The 26,066-nt window shown below is 46.7% G+C and overlaps 2 protein-coding genes across 2 annotated transcripts in view; both read right to left on the bottom strand.

Moving 5' to 3' along the window:
* Positions 1-5,967, bottom strand: part of gucy1a2 (guanylate cyclase 1, soluble, alpha 2) — a 96,412-nt gene extending 90,445 nt beyond the window's left edge. Inside the window, exon 1 of the mRNA XM_036965275.1 lies at positions 5,222-5,967. Coding sequence (XP_036821170.1) covers positions 5,222-5,458 — 237 coding nt within the window. The 5' untranslated portion in view covers positions 5,459-5,967. The remainder of the gene's footprint in view (positions 1-5,221) is intronic.
* Positions 5,968-10,793: 4,826 nt separating this feature from the next.
* Positions 10,794-26,066, bottom strand: part of cwf19l2 (CWF19 like cell cycle control factor 2) — a 39,285-nt gene continuing 24,012 nt past the window's right edge. The window contains exons 12-19 of the mRNA XM_036965014.1: positions 22,890-23,018; positions 22,510-22,647; positions 12,337-12,549; positions 12,109-12,225; positions 11,829-11,984; positions 11,669-11,749; positions 11,362-11,463; positions 10,794-11,230 (exon numbers count right to left, since the gene is read on the bottom strand). Of these exons, the coding sequence (XP_036820909.1) occupies positions 11,090-11,230; positions 11,362-11,463; positions 11,669-11,749; positions 11,829-11,984; positions 12,109-12,225; positions 12,337-12,549; positions 22,510-22,647; positions 22,890-23,018 (1,077 nt within the window). The 3' untranslated portion in view covers positions 10,794-11,089. The remainder of the gene's footprint in view (positions 11,231-11,361; positions 11,464-11,668; positions 11,750-11,828; positions 11,985-12,108; positions 12,226-12,336; positions 12,550-22,509; positions 22,648-22,889; positions 23,019-26,066) is intronic.

Genomic DNA, 26,066 nt, shown 5'->3' with positions numbered 1-26,066 from the left:
CACTATCCTCTCCTATCAACCACGACAAAAACACTATCCTCTTCTATCAACCACGACAAAAACACTATCCTCTCCTATGAACCACGACAAAAACACTATCCTCTCCTATGAACCACGACAAAAACACTATCCTCTCCTATGAACCACGACAAAAACACTATCCTCTCATATCAACCACGACAAAAACACTATCCTCTCCTATCAACCACGACAAAAACACTATCCTCTTCTATCAACCACGACAAAAACACTATCCTCTCCTATCAACCACGACAAAAACACTATCCTCTCCTATCAACCACGACAAAAACACTATCCTCTCCTATGAACCACGACAAAAACACTATCCTCTCCTATCAACAACGACAAAAACACTATCCTTTTCTATGACAAAAACACTATCCTCTCCTATCAACCACGACAAAAACACTATCCTCTCCTATCAACAACGACAAAAACACTATCCTCTTCTATCAACAATGACAAAAACACTATCCTTTTCTATCAACCACGACAAAAACACTATCCTCTCCTATCAACCACGACAAAAACACTATCCTCTCCTATCAACCACGACAAAAACACTATCCTCTCCTATGAACCACGACAAAAACACTATCCTCTCCTATCAACAACGACAAAAACACTATCCTTTTCTATGACAAAAACACTATCCTCTCCTATCAACCACGACAAAACACTATCCTCTCCTATCAACAACGACAAAAACACTATCCTCTTCTATCAACAATGACAAAAACACTATCCTTTTCTATGACAAAAACACTATCCTTTTCTATGACAAAAACACTATCCTTTTCTATCGACAATGACAAAAACACTATCCTCTCCTATCAACCACGACAAAAACACTATCCTCTCCTATCAACCACGACAAAAACACTATCCTCTCCTATCAACCACGACAAAAACACTATCCTCTCCTATCGACAATGACAAAAACACTATCCTCTCCTATCAACCACGACAAAAACACTATCCTCTCCTATCAACCACGACAAAAACACTATCCTCTCCTATCAACCACGACAAAAACACTATCTTTTCCTATCGACAATGACAAAAACACTATCCTTTTCTATGACAAAAACACTATCCTTTTCTATTGACAACGACAAAAACACCTTTGTTTCCTATCAACATCGACAAAAACACTATCCTTTCCTATCAACAACGACAAAAACACTATCCTCTGACTGAGAGGCTCTGACAGACGGAGTGTGTGTGTGTGCATGCATGTGTGAGAGTGCGAGATAGAGAGAGAGACAGACAGACACACAGAGACAGAGAGAGATAGAGAGACAGAGAAAGAGAGCGAGAGTAGAGAGAGACAGAGACAGAGACAGAGAGAGAGCGTGAGAGAGACAGAGAGAGAGAGAGAGAGAGAGAGAGAGAGAGAGAGAGAGAGAGAGAGAGAGAGAGAGGGAGAGAGAGAGACTGAGCCAGAGGGAGAAGGCTTAATATGATGAACATTAATACAATCCTGTAGCAATGGTAAAAGAACACCGTGTCAGCCTGGGGTCATCCAACGGTCTCTGCTGAAACCTGGTGTACAGGAGACCGGCATCTGGCTCATCTAACGGCCTCTGCTGAAACCTGGTGTACAGGAGACCGGCATCTGGCTCATCTAACGGCCTCTGCTGAAACCTGGTGTACAGGAGACCGGCATCTGGCTCATCTAACGGCCTCTGCTGAAACCTGGTGTACAGGAGACCGGCATCTGGCTCATCTAACGGCCTCTGCTGAAACCTGGTGTACAGGAGACCGGCATCTGGCTCATCTAACGGCCTCTGCTGAAACCTGGTGTACAGGAGACCGGCATCTGGCTCATCTAACGGCCTCTGCTGAAACCTGGTGTACAGGAGACCGGCATCTCGCTCATCTAACGGCCTCTGCTGAAACCTGGTGTACAGGAGACCGGCATCTGGCTCATCTAACGTTATACATACAGGCATAGTGTGTGTGTGTCCTGTGAGAATGTCCTTGTTTTAGCCATTCATTCACAGAACATACGTCATCGACACACACTCACTCTCTCCACACATAACCAGCAGAAAACCAGTAAACACAATGACAAGCACACATCTTTTATCACATTTCACTAGCAAACATTCACATCCCAAAGTCTTGTACATTAATCCATACACCCACACACATACACAATGAAAAGGTGGGTTGGCTTGTTAACACACAGTGGATCAGCTGGCTGATCCATACAAACACACACTGACACACACACAATGAAAAATGTGTTAATTTGTGTTATTAGTTTTACTCTCTCCTTTCTTCTCTCCCCCCTCCATCATCTGTATCCTTCCTCTGCCCTCCTTTCCTCTCTCCCTCATCTGTATCCTTCCTCTGCCCTCCTTTCCTCCCTCCATATTCTGTATCCTTCCTCTGCCCTCCTTTCCTCCCTCCCTCATCTGTATCCTTCCTCTGCCCTCCTTTCCTCCCTCCCTCATCTGTATCCTTCCTCTGCCCTCCTTTCCTCCCTCCATAATCTGTATCCTTCCTCTGCCCTCCTTTCCTCCCTCCATAATCTGTATCCTTCCTCTGCCCTCCTTTCCTCCCTCCATAATCTGTATCCTTCCTCTGCCCTCCTTTCCTCCCTCCATAATCTGTATCTTTCCTCTGCCCTCCTTTCCTCCCCCTATCATCTGTATCCTTCCTCTGCCCTCCTTTCCTCCCTCCATAATCTGTATCCTTCCTCTGCCCTCCTTTCCTCCCTCTATCATCTGTATCCTTCCTCTGCCCTCCTTTCCTCTCTCCCCTCCCTCCATAATCTGTATCCTTCCTCTGCCCTCCTTTCCTCTCTCCCCTCATCTGTAACCTCCCTCTCCCCTCCCTCCCTCCCTCCCTCATCTGCATCCTTCCTCTGCCCTTCTTTCCTCTCTCCCCTCCCTCCCTCATCTGTATCCTTCCTCTGCCCTCCTTTCCTCTCTCCCCTCCATAATCTGTATCCTTCCTCTGCCCTCCTTTCCTCTCTCCCCTCATCTGTATCCTTCCTCTGCCCTCCTTTCCTCTTTCCCCTCATCTGTATCCTTCATATGCCCTCCTTTCCTCTCTCCCCTCATCTGTATCCTTCCTCTGCCCTCCTTTCCTCTCTCCCCTCCATAATCTGTATCCTTCCTCTGCCCTCCTTTCCTCTTTCCCCTCATCTGTATCCTTCATATGCCCTCTTTTCCTCTCTCCCCTCATCTGTATCCTTCCTCTGCCCTCCTTTCCTCTCTCCCCTCATCTGTATCCTTCATATGCCCTCCTTTCCTCTCTCCCCTCATCTGTATCCTTCATATGCCCTCCCTTCCTCTCTCCCCTCATCTGTATCCTTCCTCTCCCCTCCTTTCCTCTCTCCCCTCATCTGTATCCTTCCTCTGCCCTCCTTTCCTCTCTCCCCTCATCTGTATCCTCCCTCTGCCCTCCTTTTCTCTCTCCCCTCATCTGTATCCTTCCTCTGCCCTCCTTTCCTCTCTCCCCTCCCTCCATCATATGTATCCTTCATATGCCTTTCTCCTGTATCCTACCTCTTCAAGCAGTTCTCTCTCCTCCTCTCTCCTCAAGCAGTTCTCTCTCCTCCTCTCTCCTCAAGCAGTTCTCTCTCCTCCTCTCTCCTCAAGCAGTTCTCTCTCCTCCTCTCTCCTCAAGCAGTTCTCTCTCCTCCTCTCTCCTCAAGCAGTTCTCATCTCTCCTCTTTCTCTCTCCTCAAGCAGTTCTCTCTCCTCCTCTCTCCTCAAGCAGTTCTCATCTCTCCTCTTTCTCTCTCCTCAAGCAGTTCTCTCTCCTCCTCTCTCCTCAAGCAGTTCTCATCTCTCCTCTTTCTCTCTCCTCAAGCAGTTCTCTCTCCTCCTCTCTCCTCAAGCAGTTCTCATCTCTCCTCTTTCTCTCTCCTCAAGCAGTTCTCTCTCCTCCTCCCTCCTCAAGCAGTTCTCTCTCCTCCTCTCTCCTCAAGCAGTTCTCATCTCTCCTCTTTCTCTCTCCTCAAGCAGTTCTCTCTCCTCCTCTCTCCTCAAGCAGTTCTCATCTCTCCTCTTTCTCTCTCCTCAAGCAGTTCTCTCTCCTCCTCTCTCCTCAAGCAGTTCTCTCTCCTCCTCTCTCCTCAAGCAGTTCTCATCTCTCCTCTTTCTCTCTCCTCAAGCAGTTCTCTCTCCTCCTCTCTCCTCAAGCAGTTCTCATCTCTCCTCTTTCTCTCTCCTCAAGCAGTTCTCTCTCCTCCTCTCTCCTCAAGCAGTTCTCATCTCTCCTCTTTCTCTCTCCTCAAGCAGTTCTCTCTCCTCCTCTCTCCTCAAGCAGTTCTCTCTCCTCCTCTCTCCTCAAGCAGTTCTTCTCTCACCTCAAGCAGTTCTCATCTCTCCTTTTTCTCTCTCCTCAAGCAGTTCTCATCTCTCCTCAAGCAGTATAATGTGTGGAGACAGGGGGAGGGTATGCCCATCTCCGTGTGAAGACGCTGTGTGTGTGTCCTCTGTTCTGGGTCACCGTGACTGGCCTGGTTGATAGTATCAGGACCGTGAAGCGAACACCAAGTACATGCTCTGTTCTCCCGGTCATGGCTGACTGGTCGCTAAGGAGGGGTCCACTCCTTGCCTTGCTCTTGTACGATTGGGTCACCATGATTGCAGTGTGTGTGTGTGTGGGGGGGGGATTCTGACAGAATCAGGTATCATAAAGCTTTACATTTCAAAGCAGGCTCTGGTCGCTCTGCTTTTGGCCAGGGAGTAGCAAGTTAAGCACTTCCCTTGGACCAAGGGAATAAAAAAGGAGTCTTGTATTAGACCAGGATATCTTTATCACAACAATCATCAAATGCATCTTTAATATGTAGCTTCTTTCCTAGTTTCTATTCCGTAACCTACACTGTTCTGAAAACACAGATTAATGGTGCAGTAAGCTGGAGCCCTCCCTACCAGGTCATTTATTTCACCTGTCCACTTCTTTCATGTCAGTGCAGATGGGGGAGAGGAGGCTTGAGGGAATCAGCTAAACTACACACTGTAAACAGTCTGCCTTCAGTACACTCACCAGAACAACCTCATCACCCAGTAAGGAGTGATATAGAATAGGCATACCTACTACCCATTATTCTCTCTCTCGTTATTCTAACAGTCATCTCTAGGGTGCTGGCCCTTGTGTAATCACGCAGGTGATGCATGCCGAGGGGAGAGAGAAATACCGGAGAAAATCTGCTGTTTTTGTTACTGAATCCTACCGTGGGCGACGTTAACCTCCTCAAGCTCTCCCCGAGCGAGTCCAGGTTCACGCGCTTCCGTCTTGTCGCCCGTTTGGGTCCCTGTGCGTCCTCGAACGGGCACGCGAGCTTCTCCACGGGGCTCTTGCCGTTCCAGATGCGTGAAAATGGGCAGGAGTCGCCATCATCTCCAGGGCTCTCCAGGCACTCCGAGCCCATCGAGCTGAACGACTCCGACGAGATCTTGCGCGAGGACATGCTTCTGCTGCTAAGCGCGAGAAGTCCGGGCGCGTACGCGTGCGGCGACGAAACAACACGCGGCTACGGGGACTCATCAGATTCACTTGCGTGGGAAAGATTGGGAGGCGCGCGCGCCGGTTAAGAGCGACACTAACGGCACGCGAGCATTTAGAGAACAAACAAATATCGCGACGTCCAGATAGGGACTAGGTTCACCAGCTGAATCTCATGTCTAACGGTTTTAACGGTTGTCCTTTTTGTTTTCCCTTTGAAATCCACGGTGGAAGTATTTTGCCTGCTGCGCACCTCTACTATCAAGTCATTTGCGGCTTCACGGCTTTCTGACTCTGTCTGTGTGAACTGCTCATCCTTTCATCCCTGCAGTTGGCTGGCTGTATTCCTCTCCGGTGGGCGGGAAACGGTGTGTCCAGGTTCGGAACTGAGGATCGGAAGATACCGAGAGATGCTCGCGCAGTCAAACATCAGCTCGATCCGCTGCCTGGTGGAGTTATATCTGTCCACTCTGCTCAAGCTCTACAGCATCACTATTCTACACTACCTCCATCCGCCACAGCCAATCAGATTTAACCCTGCCCCTCCTACCATCCATATGAGAGGGAGACTTTAGTCTAGAGCTATGCTAATGTATGTCGCAGATACTGACGGAGGAGACACTAGACTACTACTACAAGCAACTGCATGAGACACCAAGACATAACCTACAAATCAAATAGGCTGAGTGTTTGCATGTGATTTTATCCGTTATTTTTTACATGCCACACACTAAACCATCTGGCCCCACTGTGCAATGCCAGCAGAACATATTCTGTGTGTTTGTATCCTAGACCAATTTGCCATAATCAACTGAATACTGACAGTTGTAAATCATGTACTTCTTACTTTACTCAAGGTAATTGAGATAAAACAACTTAAGGTAGACTTGGTTCTAGTCGGCTAGACTATGATATAGTACACCACTAGAGTCATACAGCCTCCCCTCCTATAAGAACCAGCTCTCTGTCACAATAGTAAACACATGATGAATGGAACTGAAGTTATTAGGCTAATTCCAATCGGCGAGCTACAGCGGACAACAGGGCAGCATTCATGTCGATCATTTATCGCTTCAGTGACCTTGACCTCTTCTCTGCCCACGTGCCTGACCCCCAGCCTGCGGCCTGAGACACAAAAACAGAAGAAAACACACTACCAGGATTGTGCATACATACGCCCTGGATAAACACACACTGCATACACATAGACAGACATACAAGCATGCACATGTCAGACAGACAGACACAGAGAGAGAGAGGCACAGACAACCATAGGATGCAAAACATCTTTACATGCACAGCGGTCATTTTCCTGGATGTGCGATTCTGTCACGTTCGTTTGTTGAAACGGACCAAGGCGCGGCGAATGTTGAGTTCCACATCATTTATTAATAATGAAACTTAACAAAAACAATAAACGAACAACGAACCGTGACTATACAGAGGTGCTACATACACTTACTCAAAATACAATATCCCACAAACACAGGTGGGAACAAACACTACTTAAATATGATCCCCAATTACAGACAACGATTACCAGCTGCCTCTAATTGGGAATCATACAAATCAACATAGAAACATGAAAACTAGAACACCCACATTGAAATAAACTAGACTAACCCCCCAGTCACGCCCTGACCTACTCCACCATAGAAAATAAGGACTCTCTATGGTCAGGACGTGACAGATTCTTAATAGTTTTTTCTTTGCCAAAGCAGTGTGCCCTGACACAAATAGTTTACATTGAAATACACTATATACACAAAAGTTTGTGGCAACCCCATCAAATGAGTGGATTTGGCTATTTCAGTCACACCCGTTGCTGACAGGTATATAACATTGAGCACACGGCCATGTGATCTCCATAGACAAACATTAGCAGTAGAATGGTCTTACTGAAGAGCTGTGACTTTCAATGTGACACCGTCATAGGATGCCACCTGTCTGCCCTGCTAGAGCTGCCCCGGTCAGCTGTAAGTGCTGTTATTGTGAATCACAAGCTCACAGAATGGGACCGCCGAGTGCCGCAGCGTCTAACATGTGAAAATCGTCTGTCCTCAGTTGCAACACTCACCGCCAAGTTCCAAACTACATTTGGAAACAAAGTCACGACAAGAACTGTTCGTCAGGAGCTTTATGAAATGGGTTTACATGGCCAAGCTTGCACAATGCCAAGCGTTAGCTGGAGTGGTGTAAAGCTCGCCGCCATTGGACTCTGGAGCAGTGGAAACGTGTTCTCTGGAGTGATGAATCACGCTTCACCATCTGGCAATCCAACGGACAAATCTGGGTTTGAAAGATACCAGGAAAACACTACCTGCCCGAATGCATAGTGCCAACTGTAAAGTTTGGTGGAGACAGAATAATCATCTGGGGCTGTTTTTCATGGTCTGGGCTAGGAGCTTTGTTCCAGTGAAGGGAAATCTTCATGCTACAGCATACAATATCATTCTAGACGATTCTCTGCTTCCAACTTTGTGGCAACAGTTTGGAGAAGGCCCTTTCCTTTTTCAGCATGACTATGCCCCTGTGCACAAAGCGAGGTCCATACAGAAATGGTTTGTCGAGATCTGTGGGGAAGAACTTGACTGGCCTGCACAGAGCCCTGACCTCAACCCCATGCAAAACCTTTGGGATGAATTGAACCGCCGACTGCGAGCCAGGCCTAATCACCCAACATCAGTGCCCAACCTCACTACTGCTCTCATGGCTAAATGGAAGCAAGTCCTCGCAGCAATGTTCCAACATCTAGTGGAAAGCCTCCTCAGAAGAGTGGAGGCTGTTAAAGCAGCAAAGGAGGGACAGACTCCATATGGCTAGTAATACATGTATCACTAGCCACTTTGAAACTATGCCACTTTCTGTTTATATACAGTACCCTAGATTACTCATCTCTTATGTATATACTGTACTCTATACCATCTACTGTATCTTGCATATGCCGTTCTGTACCATCACTCATTCATATATTTTTACGTACATATTCTTCATCCCTTTACACTTGTGTGTATAAGGTAGTAGTTGTGAAATTGTTAGGTTAGATTACTCGTTGGTTATTACTGCATTGTCGGAACTAGAAGCATAAGCATTTTGCTACACTCGCATTAACATCTGCTAACCATGTGTTTGTGACAAATAAAATTTGATTAATGAATGATTTTGTAATGAGATTTTTTTACGAGCAGGTGTCCACATAGTTTTGTTCATGTAGTGTATGTTCAGTCCCTCCCCATCCCCACTCACTTATCTAGCTACACAACCTCAATCACCATAAGACGATAAATCAATAACTCTGCCAGAAGGATATTTAATAAATCTGCAGCAACAATTTAACCATAACTCTCTGGAGATTAAAAGCAAGGGAAATCCTTGGCTGTGTGTGCGCTCCGAAGATGGGTCGATTGTATAATACCTTTAACAAATCATTAGGTTTATTGAAGATTATAATTAAATGTTACACAAAGACAACAATAGTGCTTACGCAATGCTTGTTATTACTGAAAGGCAACATAGCCTACAGTATGAAGCCTCGTCCCTTCAGTTGACATTACCGAAAACCCAGCTTCAATTTGAAAGCCATTATTTAGATTGCGTTGTGTGTGTTATCCATGTTATCCATAAAAGCCCATTTCGACAAACTGAATCTTCAGAAGGTAATTGTTGTAATTGCCTTAGGGTATGCTTTTTCTAGAGCTGTTGAGCAAGAGACTGCCCAGACATCACAATGCACCTAAATACCACAGACAGAATAAAACACAAACGATGTTAATGTCAGTCAGAGACACTCACACACCCAAAGGTAACATAAATCGGTCAGTCACATGAAATTAGCAGCGCTAGCAGAGATGGTGCATGAAGTGGCTCCGAGGTGCCTACCGTTGAGTCACACAGGTGCCTCAAGTCATTCAGAGATACACTCACCTCCCCCTTGTCTGATCTAGTTCCAACTGACTGTAGGCTTGTATATCCGAACAAAACGTAGGCTGCATTTAGACAGGCAGCCCATTTGATTTTTCCCCCCACTAACTGGTCTAAATGATCTTTTTAAGATCTGATTGGTAAAAAAAGGGCCAATTCATGAATAAAATATCAGAATTGGGCTGTCTGTCTAAACGCAGCCATACAGACCCTGTAGGACTAACAGTCTGCTCTACCCTGTGTGTAAAACTGTAAAACCAAGTAGAGCACTTGTCTGAACCATACTGTGATAAACGACACAGTTAATCAGAAGTGGTAGGGTTAGTCACGGGATATTGGCTGACGGTGTGTGGATGGCTGGGTGTGAGGGAGACAGATAGAATGCGTCAGCAGGAAGAGGACAGTAGAGTGGAGCTTGGCTGTGAATCTGTCCCAGGTCCATCTAAGTGGACATAATCACAGATCACTCATCACCACTATAACACCATTACTGATGACCATTTACTGTCTAGAACACACACAGACAGAGACATACCACTGATACACACAGGAGTGGAGATGAGTGATAAGAGAAAGATGGAGAGAGGAGAGAGAGTTAAATAACTTAAATAACAGGATAGGGAGGAGAGAGGTCTTCCAGGGGACAGTAATAAGAGCCATTGTAGTGGTTAACTCATGTCAGGAACAATCTAGTGTCTGAATGATGAAAGCAGCTGCTGGTTCAGGTTTGCTGTTTAGCCACGAGTAAAAGTGTGTGTGTGGGGCTGTTTTAGGTGTTTACAAGTTACCTAATGACAAAGCAGTAAATTAAAATGAACCTACACTTGTTCTACTAAAACTGACTTGGTTGATAACTACTGTACTTTGAGGGGAAAATGTACTTGCTACGATTGTGATATATGGTTGTCTCCCCTAGATATTTGAAGATGAATGCACTAATTGACAGATATTTGAAGATGAATACACTAATTGATAGATATGATGGTGAATGCACTAATTGACAGATATTTGAAGATGAATGCACTAATTGACAGATATTTGAAGATGAATACACTAATTGATAGATATGATGGTGAATGCACTAATTGACAGATATTTGAAGATGAATACACTAATTGACAGATATTTGATGGTGAATGCACTAATTGACAGATATTTGAAGATGAATACACTAATTGACAGATGTTTGAAGGTGAATGCACTAATTGATAGATATTTGAAGATGAATACACTAATTGATAGATATTTGAAGATGAATACACTAATTGATAGATATTTGAAGATGAATACACTAATTGATAGATATTTGAAGATGAATACACTAATTTTAAGTGTCTCTTTATAAGAGTGTCTGCTAAAAGACAAAAGTAAAAGAACAGAAAGCATCATATTCATTTATTTTTAAGATAGTAAAACAACGTATCCCAACATACACAACAATTGTACATCAGCTTTTAAAATAGTTATTTTATGGCCTTCTGCACGTATTTCATCAGAATAATCTCAGAGTAAAACAATGTGTTGACAGGATCAGAGGATTATAAAGCAGACAGAGTCATAGTCTCAGAAGACAAGGGGCTAACGCAGAAGGGGGCTAACGCCATATGGCTTGCAGTTACATCTACTATATATTTTCAGGGGCTAGGGGTTTATTGAGATGTGTTGGTTGGTTGGTTCAGCTGTCCGTCTTGGTGCAGTCGAAGGGTTTCCACCACTGGGAGAACTCAAGGACTTTCTTCCGCTGGTCGTCAAAGTTCTCTCTGATGGACTTCCTCCATATCCTCGGCTCCACGTCCAACATCCCCCCAACAATCTCCTGAAGAGGGGAGAGGAGGAGCGGGAGAGAAGGAGAGGAGGGAAGAGGAGAAGGATGGGGAAAGGAGGGAGAAGGTTTAGAGTGACACAGTGGAGAGTAAAAGCACCCCATAGAGGTTGTAGTTCACTGACCTTGCCAAAGTAGTGGGGGAACTTGTGTTCGTTTTCAATGACGTGAGCAAAGCCCCCCTGAAGACCAAAGTCTACTGAGAAATATGGAAGACCCCGCGGCACCTGGCACAGAGAGAACACACCGTCAAACACACTCACAGAATACACGCCTCTAGAAACCCTCTCTCAGGGGCTGGGACAGGCACCTGGTCCTGGAGCTTGGTAGAGGGAGGGAGGCATGCAGGAAGGGAGGAACAGACGGGGGGGGGGGATGAAAAACATTTCAGGAGTGAGGAAGAAGGAACGAGAAGATGGAGGTATAACTCACAGCGTGGCGGATGTCTTTGGAGGAGAGATCCACTACCTTCTTATTCATTGCCCACTCCTCATCACATTCCATGATGGCTTTCTGTAGGACACACGCAGTATTAACCCAGACAGCTCTTCTATTCTATAGATGGTTTCTATAGGAAGACACACATACACACCTTAAAGTAGATAGGAGCCATGTCTCCCAGTTCTCTGGGTAGAGGGATACACTCCAGGACCATGTGCTGGCGTCTCTTTGGGTTCATGTGGGTCTCCATAAACACACAGTCCTGATCCTGAGACTCAAACATCTGCACCAGCGCCCTGCGGAACACCTGCACACAGGACAAACACACAACGTCACACAAACTCCCAATCTCTGCCTTCTAGACCAATCAGTGAAAGTCGGAAAGGTGGGAGGGCATGTCTAGGCTGTAGTAGAGTTTTTGATTGGCTGACCTGGATCTCGGTCCACACGTCCTCATCCAATCCAGTGGCAGAGCAGTGGTGTTGCAATGGAGTGATCAGACAGTGACCCTCTGTCAGAGACACACCCCCAGGCAGGCTCAGATACACCTGCGGAGACACACACACCAGTCAAAAAACACACACCCAGTCAAAAAACAGACACCCCGATCTGACACCACAAATCCCAATGGGCCAAACTCTCCTTCCCTACTTTCTCACCTTGGTTCCTATGGCGATGAGCAGGTGTTTCTGGAGCTCGGGGTTGCTGAAGCAGTGATGGCATTTCTCCATGGTAACGGCCAGTCGCCTGTGCTCCGCTATGGCTCTGCTCCTCATCCTCTCCTCGTCCCGCCCCTCGCCCTCTCTCTGAGCCACGCTGGAAACAAACATGTCATCCAGGGTGTAGTTGTCATCGTCTGTCTTCCCCATCATCTGAGAGAGAGAGAGAAATGTGTTTGTTTGCCTAAAGTGTGATTATTTACATATCATTTTGATTTCCCCATGAGTCGGTGCATGGCCTTGAGTTACGTTTTCAACACACGCACACACACACACACACACAGCGAGAGACCCAAAGTCTATCAATACAAATCCATATTGCTGTAGCCGGGTCAGTTAACAGACATCATTGCTGTAGCTGAATAAACATCACACTAGAGAGCATCGAACAGCGAATATTCCCACTATTCACATCGCACACAGAAACAAGATAATAGGGTGCTTTGAAAAGTTGTTTGTGTTGGTTCAGTTGTCACAACTAAGTGTTGCTTCTAGGATTTTCTTTTTATGGCAGTGACAGAGAGGCGTCTCCATGGACACAGGGTGAGCCGTTGGGATGTCGTGTCTCCCCACACTGCCCTGACTGATTGACAGGTCTGGGTCTGTGTGAAAGCAGGCCTAGGTGTGTGTACAACATGTCCATCTAGTCTATTGTATGTGTGTGAGCATGGTGTGTGCAGTCCATCACCTTATCACCCATGAAAACCCAACACCTCATTGGGTAGTCAGAACTGCATCACCCATACCACACCTCTACCAGTGCCTCCCTTCAGGGGAGAAGACTCTAGAACAGGAACAAAAGGCTGATCTAATATTAGATACAATTGCTCTACTCCAATTCCAGAACTAATTTCCTCTTTCTCTCTCAGACAGAGCAAAGGGGAGACACTCGCTTTAGCTAAAGCCGCTTACGGATACTAAGGCAGAGATGTGATAAGTGCATGTTTGACTATGTGTGCTGGGCCAGTGTGGGGCTTATATTGCCAGCCTTCGATTGATAATGAATCAATTACACACACACAGACCTGTGGTTAATTGCCACACCTCAATGCTGGAATTCTAGACAACATCTACCTGGGCCACACGCACACATGTACCCTACTCCCTGAATGGGACTTTGCCTTGTTTAGATTGGGCAACAATGGTGGAACAGGGAACCAAGAAAGTGCAAACAGCAAATGCTTCTGGAATCAGAACAGTTACAATATAGAAGGTATAGGGAAGAAAATACAGTAGTGTATAAAAGACTAGCTATCCTACCCTGGCCCCATTAAATCAAATCAAATCAAATTTTATTTGTCACATACACATGGTTAGCAGATGTTAATGCGAGTGTAGCGAAATGCTTGTGCTTCTAGTTCCGACAATGCAGTAATAACCAACAAGTAATCTAACTAACAATTCCAAAACTACTGTCTTATACACAGTGTAAGGGGATAAAGAATATGTACATAAGGATATATGAATGAGTGATGGTACAGAGCAGCATAGGCAAGATACAGTAGATGGTATCGAGTACAGTATATACATATGAGATGAGTATGTAAACAAAGTGGCATAGTTAAAGTGGCTAGTGATACATGTATTACATAAGGATACAGTCGATATAGAGTACAGTATATACGTATGCATATGAGATGAATAATGTAGGTTAAGTAACATTATATAAGGTAGCATTGTTTAAAGTGGCTAGTGATATATTTACATCATTTCCCATCAATTCCCATTATTAAAGTGGCTGGAGTTGAGTCAGCGTCAGTGTGTTGGCAGCAGCCACTCAATGTTAGTGGTGGCTGTTTAACAGTCTGATGTCCTTGAGATAGAAGCTGTTTCTCAGTCTCTCGGTCCCAGCTTTGATGCATCTGTACTGACCTCGCCTTCTGGATGATAGCGGGGTGAACAGGCAGTGGCTCGGGTGGTTGATGTCCTTGATGATCTTTATGGCCTTCCTGTAACATCGGGTGGTGTAGGTGTCCTGGAGGGCAGGTAGTTTGCCCCCGGTGATGCGTTGTGCAGACCTCACTACCCTTTGGAGAGCCTTACGGTTGAGGGCGGAGCAGTTGCCGTACCAGGCGGTGATACAGCCCGCCAGGATGCTCTCGATTGTGCATCTGTAGAAGTTTGTGAGTGCTTTTGGTGACAAGCCGAATTTCTTCAGCCTCCTGAGGTTGAAGAGGCGCTGCTGCGCCTTCTTCACAATGCTGTCTGTGTGAGTGGACCAATTCAGTTTGTCTGTGATGTGTATGCCGAGGAACTTAAAACTTGCTACCCTCTCCACTACTGTTCCATCGATGTGGATAGGGGGGTGTTCCCTCTGCTGTTTCCTGAAGTCCACAATCATCTCCTTAGTTTTGTTGACGTTGAGTGTGAGGTTATTTTCCTGACACCACACTCCGAGGGCCCTCACCTCCTCCCTGTAGGCCGTCTCGTCGTTGTTGGTAATCAAGCCTACCACTGTTGTGTCGTCCGCAAACTTGATGATTGAGTTGGAGGCGTGCGTGGCCACGCAGTCGTGGGTGAACAGGGAGTACAGGAGAGGGCTCAGAACGCACCCTTGTGGGGCCCCAGTGTTGAGGATCAGCGGGGAGGAGATGTTGTTGCCTACACTCACCACCTGGGGGCGGCCCGTCAGGAAGTCCAGTACCCAGTTGCACAGGGCGGGGTCGAGACCCAGGGTCTCGAGCTTGATGACGAGCTTGGAGGGTACTATGGTGTTGAATGCCGAGCTGTAGTCGATGAACAGCATTCTCACATAGGTATTCCTCTTGTCCAGATGGGTTAGGGCAGTGTGCAGTGTGGTTGAGATTGCATCGTCTGTGGACCTATTTGGGCGGTAAGCAAATTGGAGTGGGTCTAGGGTGTCAGGTAGGGTGGAGGTGATATGGTCCTTGACTAGTCTCTCAAAGCACTTCATGATGAAGGAAGTGAGTGCTACGGGGCGGTAGTCGTTTAGCTCAGTTACCTTAGCTTTCTTGGGAACAGGAACAATGGTGGCCCTCTTGAAGCATGTGGGAACAGCAGACTGGTATAGGGATTGATTGAATATGTCCGTAAACACACCGGCCAGCTGGTCTGCGCATGCTCTGAGGGCGCGGCTGGGGATGCCGTCTGGGCCAGCAGCCTTGCGAGGGTTAACACGTTTAAATGTCTTACTCACCTCGGCTGCAGTGAAGGAGAGACCGCATGTTTTCGTTGCAGGCCATGTCAGTGGCACTGTATTGTCCTCAAAGCGGGCAAAAAAGTAATTTAGTCTGCCTGGGAGCAGGACATCCTGGTCCGTGACTGGGCTGGATTTCTTCCTGTAGTCCGTGATTGACTGTAGACCCTGCCACATGCCTCTTGTGTCTGAGCCGTTGAATTGAGATTCTACTTTGTCTCTGTACTGACGCTTAGCTTGTTTGATAGCCTTGCGGAGGGAATAGCTGCACTGTTTGTATTCGGTCATGTTACCAGACACCTTGCCCTGATTAAAAGCAGTGGTTCGCGCTTTCAGTTTCACGCGAATGCTGCCATCAATCCACGGTTTCTGGTTAGGGAATGTTTTAATCGTTGCTATGGGAACGACATCTTCAACGCACGTTCTAATGAACTCGCACACCGAATCAGCGTATTCGTCAATGTTGTTGTCTGACGCAATACGAAACATGTCCCAGTCCACGTGATGGAAGCAGTCTTGGAGTGTGGAGTCAGCTTGGTCGGACCAGCGTTGGACAGACCTCAGCGTGGGAGCCTCGTTTTAGTTTCTGTCTGTAGGCAGGGATCAACAAAATGGAGTCGTGGTCAGCTTTTCCGAAAGGGGGGCGGGGCAGGGCCTTATATGCGTTGCGGAATTGTTAGAGTAACAATGATCCAAGGTCTTTCCACCCCTGGTTGCGCAATCGATATGCTGATAAAATTTAGGGAGTCTTGTTTTCAGATTAGCCTTGTTAAAATCCCCAGCTACAATGAATGCAGCCTCCGGATAAATGGTTTCCAGTTTGCAAAGAGTTAAATAAAGTTCGTTCAGAGCCATCGATGTGTCTGCTTGGGGGGGGGGGGGATATATACGGCTGTGATTATAATCGAAGAGAATTCTCTTGGTAGATAATGCGGTCTACATTTGATTGTGAGGAATTCTAAATCAGGTGAACAGAAGGATTTGAGTTCCTGTATGTTTCTTTCATCACACCATGTCACGTTAGCCATAAGGCATACGCCCCCGCCCCTCTTCTTACCAGAAAGATGTTTGTTTCTGTCGGCGCGATGCGTGGAGAAACCCGTTGGCTGCACCGCCTCGGATAGCGTCTCTCCAGTGAGCCACGTTTCCGTGAAGCAAAGAACGTTACAGTCTCTGATGTCCCTCTGGAATGCTACCCTTGCTCGGATTTCATCAACCTTGTTGTCAAGAGACTGGACATTGGCAAGAAGAATGCTAGGGAGTGGTGCACGGTGTGCCCGTCTCCGGAGTCTGACCAGAAGACCGCCTCGTTTCCCTCTTTTTCAGAGTCGTTTTTTTGGGTCGCTGCATGGGATCCACTCCGTTGTCCTGTTTGTAAGGCAGAACACAGGATCCGCGTCGCGAAAAACATATTCTTGGTCGTACTGATGGTGAGTTGACGCTGATCTTATATTCAGTAGTTCTTCTCGACTGTATGTAATGAAACCTACGATGACCTGGGGTACTAATGTAAGAAATAACACGTAAAAAAACAAAAAACTGCATAGTTTCCTAGGAACGCGAAGCGAGGCGGCCATCTCTGTCGGCGCCGGAAGTCATTAACGACTAGCTATCCTCCCTGGCTCCATTAACGACAAGCTATCCTCCCTGGCTCCATTAACGACAAGCTATCCTACCCTGGCCCCATTAACGACAAGCTATCCTACCCTGGCCCCATTAACGACAAGCTATCCTACCCTGGCCCCATTAACGACTAGCTATCCTACCCTGGCTCCATTAACAACTAGCTATACTACGCTGGCCCCATTAAAGACTAGCTATCCTACGCTGGCCCCATTAACGACTAGCTATCCTACCCTGGCTCCATTAACAACTAGCTAGCCTACCTGGGCACCATTAATGACTAGCTAGCCTACCCGGGCACCATTAATGACTAGCTATCCTACCCTGGCCCCATTAAAGACTAGCTATCCTACCCTGGCACCATTGAAACATCAACAGAAATACCAGGTCTAGGATTTAGGCATAGTGTAGATGCATCCAGCTGCTGAAAATATATATTTGCATGTGGTAAGGGAAAATTAAACCCAGACAAACGTTGATACAGGAGACAGATGTACAACATTTTAAGACCATAGAGCTATTAACTGGTTATCAGACCATCTTGACTGAAGAAATCAAAAATTAGATTTTGGGGGTGGTTGAGGAGTAAAACAGGGCTAGTGTTAAAGCCATGAGGACCAGGGTGGTGGATGAGGAGTAAACAGGGCCAGTGTTAAAGCCATGAGGACCAGGGTGGTGGTTGAGGAGTAAAACAGGGCTAGTGTTAAAACCATGAGGACCAGGGTGGTGGATAAGGAGTAAACAGGGCCAGTGTTAAAACCATGAGGACCAGGGTGGTGGATGAGGAGTAAACAGGGCCAGTGTTAAAGCCATGAGGACCAGGGTGGTGGATGAGGAGTAAACAGGGCCAGTGTTAAAACCATGAGGACCAGGGTGGTGGATGAGGAGTAAACAGGGCCAGTGTTAAAGCCATGAGGACCAGGGTGGTGGATGAGGAGTAAACAGGGCCAGTGTTAAAGCCATGAGGACCAGGGTGGTGGATGAGGAGTAAACAGGGCCAGTGTTAAAACCATGAGGACCAGGGTGGTGGATGAAGAGTAAACAGGGCCAGTGTTAAAGCCATGAGGACCAGGGTGGTGGATGAGGAGTAAACAGGGCCAGTGTTAAAACCATGAGGACCAGGGTAGTGGTGTTGAGACGATGACTTTCTCTCCATGCACATTATAAATATAACAATTATTAGATGTAGTATGTATAGTCTCTATGTCATGGTAACTGTAGTTGTATTTATAGAGTCTAGTCCCTGCTAAAGGAGAGTATGTGTGGCGTTAATGATACAGCCCACAGAGAGAGAGCTAAAAAGGTGCAACTTTGTCGCTTTCATTTTGAATCGCCATGGCAACTCCGATGTCTCCAAGAGTTTATTAATAATGCTCCCTCTCCCCATCCTCCCCTCTCCATATGCCCCCTCAGCCCTCTCTCCATCCCAACCTCATCTCTCTCCATCCCCCAATCTCCATCCCCATCCATATCCCCCTCTCTCCCTCCCCATCCCCATCAATCTCTCCCTCTACCCATCCCCCTCTCCATCTCCCCCTCTCTCCATCCCCCTCCATCTCCCCCTTTCTCCATCCCCCTCCATCTCTCCCTATCCATCTCTCCCCATCCCCCCTCCATCTCTCCCCATCCCCCTCTCATCTCTCCCCCTCCATCCATCCCTCCCTCCCTCCATCCATCCACATTGCCTCTCTCCATCCATCAATCTTCCCCCTTTTCCCCCCACCATCCTCCATCTCTCCTTCCCCCTTTTCACCTCCCCATCCTCCATCTCCCCCATCCTCCATCTCCCCCTCCATCCACATCTCACCTCTCTCCATCCACATCCCACCTCTCCCCATCCCCGCCTCCCCCTCTCCATCCACATCTCGCCTCTCTCCATCCCTCTATCCCTTCCACCCGCTCCATCTGTTAATTGGAATACGAAATCTGGTATGAGTAAGATACAACTACTGGGATACGGTTTTACAATGGCCTTGACTGTCCTAATAGTCCAAAACTAACAGACACATGTTCACTTTATCACGATAAAGGAGGGGATTTTAGTAAATCCAAATGGTACCCTGCTCTGAATGGGTCTGCCTTGTTTAGATTCAGTGGTTAAATGCTGATAGAAAAAAACTCCAGAGGACCTTTATGCCACACACAGAAACGCATACAAAACTCTCCCTCACCCTCCATTTGGCAAAACTGACCATAATTCCATCCTCCTGATTCCTGCTTAGAAGCAAAAACTAAGGTAGGTAGCACCAGTGACTCTGTCAATAAAGAAATAGTCAGATGAAACAGATGCTAAGCTACAGGACTGTTTTGCTATCACAGACTGGAATATGTTCTGGGATTCTTCCGATGGCATTGAGTACACCACAGTCACTGGGCTTCATCAATAAGTGCATTGATGACTTCATCCCCACGGTGACCAAACGTACATAGCCCAACCAGAAGCCATGGATTACAGGCAACATCCGCACTGAGCTGAAGGGTAGAGCTGCCACTTTCAAGGAGCTTATAAGAAATTCCGCCATGCCCTCGGACGAACAATCAAACAGGCAAAGCGTCACTAGAGGACTCAGATCGATCGTACTACACCGGCTCCGATGCTCATCTGATGTGGCAAACTATTAGACCACGAAAGGGAAGCACAGCCGAGATTTGCCCAGTGACACGAGCCTACCAGATGAGCGAACTATACTCGCTCCGAAGAAAGTAACACCGAAACATGCATGAGAGCACCAGCTGTTCCAGGATGACTTTCTGATCACGCTCTCCGAAGCCGATGTGAGTAAGGCCTTGAAAACAGGTCAACATTCACAACGCCGCTGGGCCAGACGGATTACCAGGACATGTACTACGAGCATGCGCTGACCAACTGGCAAGTTTCTTCACTGACAGTTTCAACAGTTTCAACCTCTCCCTGTCCGAGTCTGTAATACCAACATGTTTCAAGCAGACAACCATAGTGCCTGTGCCCAAAAACACTAAGGTAGCATACCTAAATGACTACCGAGCAGTAGCACTTATGTCTCTGTAAGTGCTTTGAAAGGCTGGTCATGGCTCACATCAACACCATCATCCCAGAAACCATAGACCCACTCCAACTTGCATACCTCCTTAACAGATCCACAGATGATGCATTCACAATTGCACTCCACACGGCCGTTTCCCACCTGGACAAAAGGAACACCTATGTGAGACTGCTATTCATTGACAACAGCTCAGCGTTCAACACCATAGTGCCCTCAAAGCTCATCACTAAGTTAAGGTCCCTGGGACTAAACACCACCCTCTGCAACTGGATCCTGGACTTCCTGATGGGCCGCCCCCAGGTGGTGAGGGTAGGTAACAATACATCCGCCATGCTGATCCTTAACACGGGGGCCCCTCAGGGTTGCGTGCTCAGTCCTCTCCTGTAGTCCATATTCACTCAAGACTGCACGGCCAGGCACGACTCCAACACCATCATTTAGTTTGCCGATGACACAACAGTGGTAGGCCTGATCACCAACAATGACAAGACAGCCTATAGGGAGGTCAGAAACCTGTCAGTGTGGTGCCATGACAACAACCTCTCCCTCAACATGACCAAGGAGATGATTGTGGACTACAGGAAATGGAGGATCGAGCACGCCTCCATTGTCATCGCCGGGGCTGTAGTGGAGCAGGTTAATAGGGGCTTCAAGTGCCTCTGTGACCATATCTCCAACAAACTAACATGGTACAAGCACACCAAGACAGCTGTGAAGTGGGCACAACAAAACCTGTTCCCCCTCAGGAGACTGAAAAGATTTGTCATGGGTCCTCAGATCCTCAAAAGGTTCTACAGCTGCACCATCGAGAGCATTGTGACTGGTTGCATCACTGCCTGGTATGGCAACTGCTCGGCCTCTGACCGCAAGGCACTACAGAGGGTAGTGTGTACAGCCCAGTACATCACTGAGGCCAAGCTTCCTGCAATCCAAGACCTCTATACCAGGCGGTGTCAGAGGAAGGCCCCAAAAAAATTGTCAAAGACTCCAGCCACCCTAGTCTGACTGTTTTCTCTGATAACGCACGGCAAGTGGTACCGGAGTGCCATGTCTAAGTCCAAGAGGCTTCTGAACAGCTTCTACCCCCAAGCCATAAGACTACTGAATATCTAATCAAATGGCTACCCAGACTACCCTGCCCCCACCCCCTATTTTTTACACTGCTGCTACTCTTATTATATATGCATAAGTCACTTTAATAACTCCACCCACATGTATATATTACCTCAATTACCTCGAGTAACCGGTGCCCCTGCACATTGACTTACTGTGAGACTTACTGTACAGAAACACAGGGAGGACATATTGAGGAGTTATAGTGATGCTGGCGGTCTCTCAGTGGGGGGGGCTCCCAGGCAGTCCCTTTAACCTGTGAGGATCTCCTGAGACCACTGAAGCTGCGCAACCTCAATGAGTATCTGGGGAAGTGGGTGTCTATTGCTGACAGTTCAAATCGTTCTACGTGGGTAGTCAGGAGGCCAACAACACAGTGCCTGAATCACAGGAGGCTGCTGACTGGAGGAAGGCTCATAATAATGCCGGAATGGAGCTAATGGAATTAAACACCTGGAAACCATGCGTTTGATGTATTTGATACCATTGCACTTTTTCAGCTCTAGCCATTACAACGAATACATCCTCCCCAATTAAGCTGTCACCAACATCCTGTGGCCTGGATAGAGGTCTCGGTGCTGGTCAGTACTCAGAAGACTTGATGTCATCCAGTTCTATCACATAGGAGGACACTGCTTGAGGACGACGTTTAACTTGACAACAGCTGGACCTCAGTGATCCCTGCACCCAGTCCTGACATCCTCCTGACAACGTTTCCTCACCCTGCAGATGGACACTGAGGCTGCCCTACAACGTAGGAGAAGGGAGGTCACTGCTGCCTAACTGGAATTCTACATCTTATTGTTTAAATTCCAGAGAGAGGGGGAAGGTTTAAAAACAATATATACAAGAAATGTATAAAACTGTGTAATTCTTTTACAGATGCGAGGATAACGAGTAGTTCCCTCCTCGTCCCACCTACTATGGTGTTCTGCTGTAACCGATGATTACTTAATCCAGAAAACCTGGAAATGGTCACTGACAAAGCAATGCCAGTCTTGATAGGGAAACAAACTCTACCCTGCTAGTGGTTCTGCAGTATGGACTCTAAATGACCTCAAATAAACCGCAGATTAAGACCAAAAAAATTAAGTGGTCCAAAACTCTATGGTGTTCTAGGTTGCCATATTGGTGTATTGGATGAGCACATTTACATTTTACAGACAGGACAGGTTGTTTGTAGCGAATGCAGCGTACCTTGCCAGCCATGCGTGCGTAGAGGGAGTTCTGGTCCTCTGCAGAGCTCATCTTCTCCCTGCGGACCATCTCATGAAGACCCACACTGTCATCATCCTGGAAGTATCTCATACGCTCCCCATCCCTGTGGGTCTCAATCTGACCAGGGGAGAGAGACACCATTAGAACACTGAAAATATCACTCTTTCCCCATCCACCTTGTGTAACCAATAGAGAATATACTTCAGAACTGTTTACATAAGCACAGTTCATCTGAGAAGGAGACTGTGTTTGCATTGTTGATGTGTATCCCAAATTGATTTTGCCCCCTCTTTACTCCTAGGCAAGTCTAGACACCGTAACCTCATCTCTCACAACCTATCATAACACACACTGCTCACCGCCTTCTTTTTCCTACGTCTTCCTCTGGGCTCCTGGGGTTCCGAAGAGGCATTAACCGGCCAGGCACGACCCGATTGGTCTGTTCTGAAGAGAAGTACTTCCTGGTCCTCCTCTGTTTGACCTGGAGCCTGAACAAATAGAGGGAGAGGGTTATGGAGACGAACATAGAACAGAAAAACATATGCAAACACGATTCATCACATAGCAGACATTATAGAAGCAGTGCATTCATATTCTACAGTAAAATAAAGAATCCAGTATTATTTGTAAGGGGAACACGACAGAGGACAAGGCAGTTATTTCATAGCTGGGTAGGCCTAGAGGAACACTGACCTTACACACAGAATAACGGCACACTGATAATACCCTAACTTACACAAACAAGAAAACAATATACATGTTGTCCCCCACGAATGACGCAGCCCACCCGGGCCAATTATTGACAACAATTCGAGCTCAAACAGGACAGGGATATGCTTGTTCAAAGTTGGGAATTTCAGTTGAATACTACAGTGCCCCCTAGGGCCTAGCAGTGTCATTTTGTAAATGCCAGATCTATACGGCAAGATGCATCATTCACCCAAGTTTCGTCAAAATCAGGCCAGTAGTGTGAGATATTGAATGTGACTAACGTACTAAAAGATGGCGACAGATGCATAGTTCCCCCTCCGATTTCATCGTGGGGAACAATAATGTTGTTTAAGCCCTCCATGGTGAAAGTATAAATAAGCAGAAGAAAAAGGACAGAGCCCTCCACACGACCTCTCCAATCAGTCTTGAAAGAGAGAGAGCGCGGTAAGTAAATTGTCTCGTATGACTGCTGGGTGTATCACTAACCATGATCACAAAAAAAGTCAACAGTAAACATGCAGTCCCCCATGAATGATGCTGTGCCCCCCTTGGGATAATCAGTGACATTTTGTAAATATCCTATCTCTATGGCAAGACGCATGTGCCAAATTTCAGCACTGAGTCAAACAGATCAAGAGATAAACATGTGCCTGTTTATATACCACCGCGTGGTATATGAATGTTCTTTCATATTTTGCGTCTTGGCAGTGTTTGCAACATGTGTACCAAATTGTGTTCCAATACGAAAATCCTTGACTAATGTATATGCATTTGTGCCAGACCACACCCACGTGAATGTTTATTGGTCAATAGTGGCCATGTTTTTTTAGGTACTAGTCTGAAAATATTGCATTGAGAGACCTTTGTCCATCGATGCCACATTTCAAATTTTGTGCAGATCGGTCATTAGGTGCCAGAAGGTGAACTTTTTGGGGAAATCCGTCATGTCAGACTATGGGTCTCCTGAGGCATGTGTGAGGAGATGGACTTATGTACTGAATTTCATGACTTTAGGTCAAACGGGGTGAGGGGAATAAGTATATAAGGGAAGTGTATAAGTATATAAGGGAATAAGCTATATGACATTGAAATTGCAAAGGGTGAAAGGTTACGCACCTTTCAAAGTCTGCATTTTAGCGCCACCATCTAGCCAATCGGTGTCATTTTGTAAATGTCAGATCTCTATGGCAAGATGCATCATTCACCCAAGTTGTGTCAAAATCAGGCCAGTGCGTGTGACTAACGTACAGATGGTGACCGATCCACATTCCCCTCCCTGATTTCATCGTGGGAGACAATGAAGAGTGTGGAAAAAACACCAACAGCACCGCTCTCACTGAGGAGTCTTAAGAGATTATAGCAGATCTCACCAAGAGAGGAACAGTAATACATTAGCCTACTTATCCATATACGTATTCCTCACTTGCGAAAATAGAAGCAACACAGAAAAACCTAAACTGAGGGGAGGTGGAGGGGAGGGTTCAAAATCAGACAGCTCACTAGAGTAGGGTTCCCAGCGGGCCCAGCTGAATCCAGTTTGTGATCCCTGCACTAAAGGGTTTCATTCAAAGCTGATATGACAGAAAGGGGAGCGAGGAAAGAGAGAGGGGGGAATAGGAGAGGACATTCAAGGCGAGCGAGAGAAGCTAAAGAGAGATCGACAGCTTTGATTGACACCGCTAACAACAGACATGGGCCATGACCTTTCCAAAAAAAACACATAGGCAAGTCAAGCGTTTCACTGAAGGTCTGATCATTGAAAACCACCCATAACCCCTCTGTCATTACAAACTAAAAACAACTCCTACAATAAATTCACAGAGTTGTAAACAAACCACAAATTAGGTGTGTAATACTTCACCCAGCAGCTGAATAAACATGTGGTTGTGTTTATAAGTGGTTGTGGGACATTATGACCATGTAGTGAGCACTAGCCTGCCAAGACGGCGTGTGCAGTGCAGCGTTAGGCTGCCAAGACGGCGTGTGCAGTTCAGCGTTAGGCTGCCAAGAGGGCGTGTGCAGTGCAGCGTTAGGCTGCCAAGACGGCGTGTGCAGTGCAGCGTTAGGCTGCCAAGACGGCGTGTGCAGTGCAGCGTTAGGCTGCCAAGACGGCGTGTGCAGTTCAGCGTTAGGCTGCCAAGACGGCGTGTGCAGTGCAGCGTTAGGCTGCCAAGACGGCGTGTGCAGTGCAGCGTTAGGCTGCCAAGACGGCGTGTGCAGTGCAGCGTTAGGCTGCCAAGACGACGTGTGCAGTGCAGCGTTAGGCTGCAAAGACGGCGTGTGCAGTGCAGCGTTAGGCTGCCAAGATGGTTGTTTTGAAGGTTCCTCAGCTTTGAGTGTGTAAGATTCCTCACACCTGGTGGAAGATGGATGATGCAATAACAGTGGTAAATTTTAGCCACTGTATTATTAGTGGAGATATGAGCTCTCTGTTAGGATAAACCCATACCTGGGCAGAAGAGACCACTAGAGTATATACATCTGATGGGGGTAGATGTGTTAGAAGTGGAGATACTCCAGAATACTAATCCACAAATACCAATCCACAAATTTCTACCCAAAACTATAGTTTGTTAACAGGTCGGATAGGACATCTACTTTATGCATGACACGAGTCATTTTCCCACCAATTGTTTACATACAGTGAATTATAAGTGAAATAATCTGTATCACAATTCCAGTGGGTCAGAAGTTGACTGTGCCTTTAAACAGCTTGGAAAAATCCAGAAAATGTTATGGCTTTAGAAGCTTCTGATAGGTGTGTGCAGGCTAATTGATATCATTTGAGTCAATTGGAGGTGTACCTGTGGATATATTTGAAGGCC

The sequence above is a fragment of the Oncorhynchus mykiss genome, chromosome 27, assembly GCF_013265735.2.
Source record: "Oncorhynchus mykiss isolate Arlee chromosome 27, USDA_OmykA_1.1, whole genome shotgun sequence".
Lineage (NCBI taxonomy): Eukaryota > Metazoa > Chordata > Actinopteri > Salmoniformes > Salmonidae > Oncorhynchus > Oncorhynchus mykiss.
This window is presented reverse-complemented; position numbering and strand designations above follow the sequence as displayed.